Raw genomic sequence first — 6,447 nt, forward strand, 5'->3', positions numbered from 1 at the left:
TAGGGACCTACGCATACGCACCAAAAATTCACCTTGCTTATTTAGTACGTATAGCAGCGGAAAACTATATCCGCCACTAAAATTTTCATTTTTTTTAATGAAAAAAGTTTGGTTTAGAGAGTTCTCTTTATCAATTTTTTTTTTTAAATTGAATATAGCAGCGGATTAATGTATCCGCCACTAAAAAAAATCAAAATTTTTTTTTTTTTTTTTTTTTTCCTATTTATTGAGTTTTCTTTATCATTTTTTTTTAAAATTGAATATAGCAGAGGATTAATGTATCCACCACTAAAAAACATCAATTTTTTTTTTTTGGTTTATTAAGTTTTTTTTTATCAATTTTTTTTTTAAATTGAATATAGCAGCGGATTATTGTATCCGTCACTAAAAAAAATCAAAATTTTTTATATAAAACCTTTGGCTTAGTGAATTGTCTTTATCAAATTTTTTTTTTTTTTAATTTAATGTAGTAGCGGATTATTGTGTTCGCCCCTATAGGACCTTTACATAACCCACTATTGTACATTATGTTGCAGCGGATCATTTTATCCGCCACTATAAGACCCTTGCATAACCCCCTTTCGTATTTTGTTACAGCGGATATTTTATCCGCCGGTAAAAAATACTACTAAAAAGAAAAATTGAGTCGCCCGCGAAATCATTTCCCTCTTCCCTCTCATTTCCGCCTCATTCTTTCATCTCTTTTAGTATCTCTCTCTCTCTCTCACTGCAAATACAGAGATTATCAATGGCGATTTTCTTCGGCAAATTTGCGAAGCGCCACGGAAAGAGCAAGGTTGGGGGCGATTTTAAAGAAAGCTACTTATAAGAGACAAAAACAACGACGATCTGTGAGAATCGCCTCCAAAGAGAAGGAAGCATTGGCGATTTTCTGATGAAACGCCTCCAAAGAGACGTATTGTAGAGGTGGTTTCACGAAAACATTGAGAATCTCAATCTATTTTGGTGCCAAGCTTTTGTGGTTCGATTTTTGGGCATGATTTTCTTGTTGGGAACCCTAGAGATTCTCGATCTCTCTCTCTTCCTCTGTCTCAGACTCTCTCTCTCTTTGATTTTTGGGGCCATTTTCCTTCTCTCACTCTTTGATTCTCCTTCCTGCAAACCCATCTTTCTCTCCCACACCTTGATTCCACTTTAAATCCTCAAATAACATTAAATATTACAGGTATGTTTTAGACCCTCAATGATTTTTCAAATTTTCTGATTTCTCTATATTTTTTTGATATAAATGTTATAATTCTATACTTAGATTAATTGATTTTATCGGGTTAATTTGATATGAAGATGCGTGCCTTAAACATTGGATTTGTAGCTCCAGATGGGATTGAATGTTATAAGAAATTTTGAAAAATGATGATGATTATGGTTAACTTGAATGTAGAAAAATTTATTGCTTATTTTAATTGTAGAATTTTTTTAATTGCTTAATTCAATTAAATGTTGTGCCGACAGAGTTATTATGAAGTTTTTGTTTCATTCTCCCTGAAATAGGATTGACTGGTGACATAGTGTTCATGTTGTTGCCGCCTATAGTTGGGATAAGGTTTTGTGAAAATAATGATGATTGTGGTTATAACTTGAATGTAATTATACGTATTGCTTCTTTTTGTTGGAATTATTCTTCTTGTATTAACGACGAAAAAAAATTCAGGCGAAGAAGGCAACTGTTGAGGACTTAACAAGTTTTGTGGATGGCTTGCTATCACTTGCCCGCTACCCAGAGATTTTGTTACCCTCACTGTCCTGTCTGTTAGGAGAAAATAAGGTGTGTTTTAAACTTTTGAAAAAAAAAATATTTATTTTTATCATCTTGAGAGGAATCTAATTGACATCATGAAGCATAACATTCTGAATGGAACATGAACAAGTATGTGGAAGAACGCCACAAACTTGTAAAATATAAAACTAATGAGTTAAACTAAGTCACCATAATTGAGCCATATTGGGCAATGAAAACTTGTTCTAATTTGACATTTGGACTTGTATTTTTAGCATAATATTGTTTTTGATACAGCCACACCATGTGATTCTATGAGGTTCATGCCCATCAACAAGAATGGCTCAACTACCATATCACCTCTAGAGCATGCCAAGCTCTCCCCACCCAAACCATAATTTTTGTGGATTGAATGAGCTCAACCATCCAATCTAATCGTACTTGTGGATGGTTTAATGGAAGAAAGACCAAAATTTGAGCTGATTGGATCCACTATTGTAGATTAAACTCATTTAATTGACCTTTCAGGAGGTCTCAGAACCTGCAGTTGAAGCTTTTGTAAATCTTTCACAAAATTCAGAACTATCAGCAAATATGGTCGCCCTTGGAATAATTAAAACAGCCATGGAGATGCTATATAAGAAGGACTCTAGCATTACTCGGTTGTTGGTTATGCTCCTAGTTAATCTAACACAATTGAATGCAGGCGTCACTTCCCTACTTCAGGTATTGCCTTTGATTATACTGCTACTGTTTATGTTTTTCTTTATGTTAGAAGTACATTTAATTAAATTACGTAAGTTTTGTTGTTTAGAAACAACTTTATAGAAGAGAAGCTTGGGACTGAGTATGCTTTTGTTCTATCATTAGTAGGGTTGTTCTCATTCTGATTAGGAATAGTTTGGATTGTGATTTTTCATTCTATAGAATGGAGATGAGAACATGCAAGGATTGTATGTTATAAAGCTTGTGAGATCATTTTGGGACTGAGTATGCTTTTGTTCTATCATTTTGGGACTGACGATGACAATAATCTTTATTAGCTTGCTTATCTTGTGCCTACTATTTTCAGCACTTCATATGGCTGTTGGTAATGGGCATCTTGATATTGTGGAGTATCTTGTCAGAAATGGAGTGGTGAGGATTTCTCTTTGCTTCTATTACTGGGTGCCTCACTGTTGGTATCAATGTTACCCGAATACTACATATTTGCTGACCCTTATCCATATCGAATACTTCAATTTTTAAGCGTGCTTGTCTTTTACACCTTGTATTGGTTCCATATCCTTTCTGTTTTTGGGTAAAAAAGTCTCTGGCTTCCATAGTCTTTTGCAATTTTTATTTTTCCTATATGAATTATGTTTTACTTCTTTTTGATGAATTATTATATTGGCTGATGTGAGATTTATGGGAGCTTTGGTTCTTAAAGACAAACTTTGGATGTGCTACATCAAAGAAGACTAAAATTTAGCAATGAAAACAGGCCATGCTATCCCCTGGCCAATGATTTTTCAGGGGCAGTTGGTTGTCAACAGCGGAATGTGTAAGAATACTCCTTTAAATTGGGGCTTCTTTATAGTTTCTATCTTCATATGCTTAATTATCTTCTTTCTAATTCGATGCTTTTTTTTTTTACTTTGGATTATTTTCTTCAGAAACTTATTTGGAAGTTCTTCGTTGGGGAACAACTCGTAAGTCACTAATACATCTTTTTATTGTGACATTGCATCATAATAAATTTCTTAGATTATCAAAATTGTTTATGAAAATCATCTTCAGTTCATGTCTTTGTTATATATAAGCATATGCAATCTAGTCGCATAATGCTGACATGCTTACGACCTTTTATATTGATCAAGAAGTGGAGTGGTTCCATGCTTGAGGAGCTTTTGTTGTCCACGAAGTAAGCCTATGTTTTTTTTTTTTTTAATTTCTTTTTTGGGGATTCACATTTGTTTGGAGATTAGTTTCTATTTTTCCTTCAGTTATATTATAAATGTCATCTATTTATATTATTAACGTGTAGTGGTTCCTGTATTTTCTCTCCTATCAAAAAAGCAAATTAGCTTCTCTTGATAATAAAAAAAATTGACATGCTTTCGAATTAGATGCCAATAACAGATCGCAAACAGAACGTGAGAATCGTGTTAATAGCTTTCCTCTAGATAATTTGTTTATTGTTCACTTAGATGCATTACTTGCTTATACTATTAGACTTGTGGATCTGGTTAACGTGCCTAGAGGTGGTGCATTGGATCTATGCAGGTCAGCACGCTTGACACACCTTGTATGGTTGTGCTACACGTTAAAGTCATGAATGTATTGCTGCATTTCCTTTCAAAAGTAATATATATATTTTTTTCCTTTACCCTTCTAATATTGTGTGCCCAATGCCTCATAGTTGAGGGTCATTCCATCTATATTGGGAGTTTACCTTTGAATGCGACAGTTGAACAAGTTGAGGAGGTGTTCAAGAAATTTGGGCATATTAAGCCAGGTGGCATTCAAGTCAGAATTAATAAGGTATGTTTCACATATGCTTTTGTGGTATTCCACTATAGTTTAAATATCATGATTTGTTATTTGTGATTTTTATGTGCTTATTGGTACAACAACAGGGATTCTGTTTTGGCTTTATTGAATTTGAATCGTTGAGTTCGAAGCAAAGTGCAATTCATGTATATATTCTGCACTTGATTCTTTTTTTTTTTTTTTTTTTGCTACTACTTAAGTTGAGTGCATTTCTGGTTGGTTTTGGGATATTATGATATGATAAAATCTACTTTGGCATTGTTGAGCTTTGCCTTGTGGTAACAAACTTGATGATGTGCCCATCAGCCCACCAAAACTGGGGAGTTGACATTCAGATATCTTGTCCAAATAAATGGACTTCTTCAACTAACCCGAAGAACTGGTCTATTCTTTACCTGGATTATAACTTTTAGAACACTATATAATCAAAAATAAACTTGAAGGCAATGCATAAGACTAGTAAACAAACATCTAAATTGAATGAGACAAAAATCAAGTATCAAAAAGTACAAAAACTACACTGAAATGGAACAAACCAACCTTCCTGACAAACTTTTGTTGCTACTAGGAGATGATGCTTCAGGTGCTGGAGCAGGTGTTGTTGTCCCAATAGACTGTTGCACCAGGGCAGTAGTAGGTGCCACCTGTACAGTCTTAGTAGGTACATTGTCAGTATCTCCTCTGCATCATGGTTAGTGAGACATGCAACTCAATCTGCCACTATGAGTGCATCCAAAATATCTAAGAGTAGAACAAAGCATTAAGAATAGAATTTGAACAAGGTAGCAATATCAAAGACGAGCAAGAGTAGCTAATACAAAGATAAAGTTGTATCCCTCTCCATATACCAAACTTGGAAAATTTTCCAGATTTGACATCTGTCTTTGAATTGAAAGGTGAGTATTTGAAGTTTTTCTTACTAGTGTTCTCTGATTTATGGTTTGTAAGATGTTGCGTAGTTGATGGTCTGGTTTGATTGCCTCATAAGGCAACCTTTCGTGTAAGAAACAGAAATAATTTTTTTTCTGATCCTGATGCTAGGGTATGTTGCTCATCTATTCCTTTACTTCATTTTTATTTAACTATTTTATGTTATTTTAAGAAATCCCCTTAACCCCCCAAACCCCCCTTCTCCCTCTCTTAGAATGTTAATAATTGTGATACAAGCCATTCATTCTTCATTGTTTTACACATCTAGTTTAATTGAAATCTGTTACAGGCCATTATTTGTGCTGGAAATTTTAAGAAGAATGAAATCATTAGTGTATTCTATTAATGGTTCTTTCATTTTGTTATTGTGGCTTCCATAGATGGGTTAGTTGATATCATGAGTGATCACTTATGTTTTCAGTTTCTTCGGAGGTCTTCAGTTGGGGAAGTGGTGCAAACTATCAACTCGGTTTTATTCAGAGGACAGGGATTGTAGAAGTAGAAGGTGGATTGTCTTGCGGGAAATCACCTAGGTTTGTGCACCATCATCATCTTTATGTCTTTCATCCATCATCATAACATGCAAATAACATTGGGTCGTCTCATCATTTGAATATGCATTAAAACTCACACACATAGAAACAACATTTGTACTTGTGCAGTACACGTCCATACGTGCCTTGGGTATTGTAGTTTGAAGGAGTTGATTTATATATTAATGATGTAGATAATGATGATAAGATAGGTATTTAAACATGTGCAGTTCTTTGGTGATTTACTTATGTATTAGTGCAGGATTAATAAAAGTTAGTGTGGCAATAGCAGCTTTCTTATATTATTTATTTTAAAGTTTTCAATCTGTACAGGTTGGAGGACACAGGTTAAATGTGTATATATATATATATATATATATGAAAAAAAAATTACAATAGTGGATACAAATTCCGTCTTTATATATTGTTTTTAAAGAATATATAATAATTTTTTTTTTAAAAAAAAGTGTATAGCAGCGGATTTTAATATCCGCCGCTACATGTGTTATATTTTTTTAAAAAAAATGACCTATTGCAGCGGATTTTAATATCCGCCGCTATATGTGTTATATTTTTTTAAAAAAAATTGACCTATTGCAGCGGATCTTTATATCCGCCACTATATGTATTATATTCTATTTATTACAAAAATTGACCTATTGCAGCGGATATTAATATCCGCCGCTATATGTATTATATTCTATTTGTTAAAAA

General features: G+C 33.6%; 1 protein-coding gene across 13 annotated transcripts; it reads left to right on the forward strand.

The window, feature by feature from the left end:
• The first annotated feature begins 608 nt into the window (after nt 1-608).
• LOC147384268 (uncharacterized) lies at nt 609-6,105 on the forward strand. 13 transcript variants are annotated; one of them, XM_086426661.1, is made up of 10 exons: nt 610-1,186; nt 1,673-1,786; nt 2,267-2,464; nt 2,811-2,875; nt 3,222-3,281; nt 3,394-3,429; nt 3,601-3,641; nt 4,140-4,261; nt 4,357-4,416; nt 5,622-6,105. In XM_086426661.1, exons 3-10 carry the CDS (start codon nt 2,333-2,335, stop codon nt 5,694-5,696), a joined length of 591 nt encoding a protein of 196 aa, XP_086282787.1. In that variant the 5' UTR covers nt 610-1,186; nt 1,673-1,786; nt 2,267-2,332; the 3' UTR covers nt 5,697-6,105. The 13 variants fall into 13 exon arrangements, 7 of the variants coding, with proteins under 7 accessions (XP_086282786.1, XP_086282787.1, XP_086282788.1 ...); XM_086426662.1 differs by lacking the exon at nt 5,622-6,105 and adding an exon at nt 4,839-4,988 and having other exon boundaries at nt 3,598-3,641; XM_086426659.1 differs by having other exon boundaries at nt 611-1,186; nt 2,319-2,464; nt 3,598-3,641.
• The last annotated feature ends 342 nt before the right edge of the window (nt 6,106-6,447 follow it).

Source organism: Akebia trifoliata, chromosome 15, assembly GCF_017979445.1.
Source record: "Akebia trifoliata isolate Shusen 1 chromosome 15, ASM1797944v1, whole genome shotgun sequence".
Taxonomy (NCBI): Eukaryota; Viridiplantae; Streptophyta; class Magnoliopsida; order Ranunculales; family Lardizabalaceae; genus Akebia; species Akebia trifoliata.

Excerpts from the sequence above, each read along its gene's own strand:
- LOC147384268 (XM_086426660.1), top strand. The coding sequence starts at position 2,333 with ATGGTCGCCCTTGGAATAATTAAAACAGCCATGGAGATGCTATATAAG. Across the intron at positions 3,282-3,393 it reads GGTTGTCAACAGCGGAATGT|AAACTTATTTGGAAGTTCTT; the intron begins GTAAGAATACTC and ends TATTTTCTTCAG. Across the intron at positions 3,642-4,139 it reads GAGCTTTTGTTGTCCACGAA|TTGAGGGTCATTCCATCTAT; the intron begins GTAAGCCTATGT and ends AATGCCTCATAG.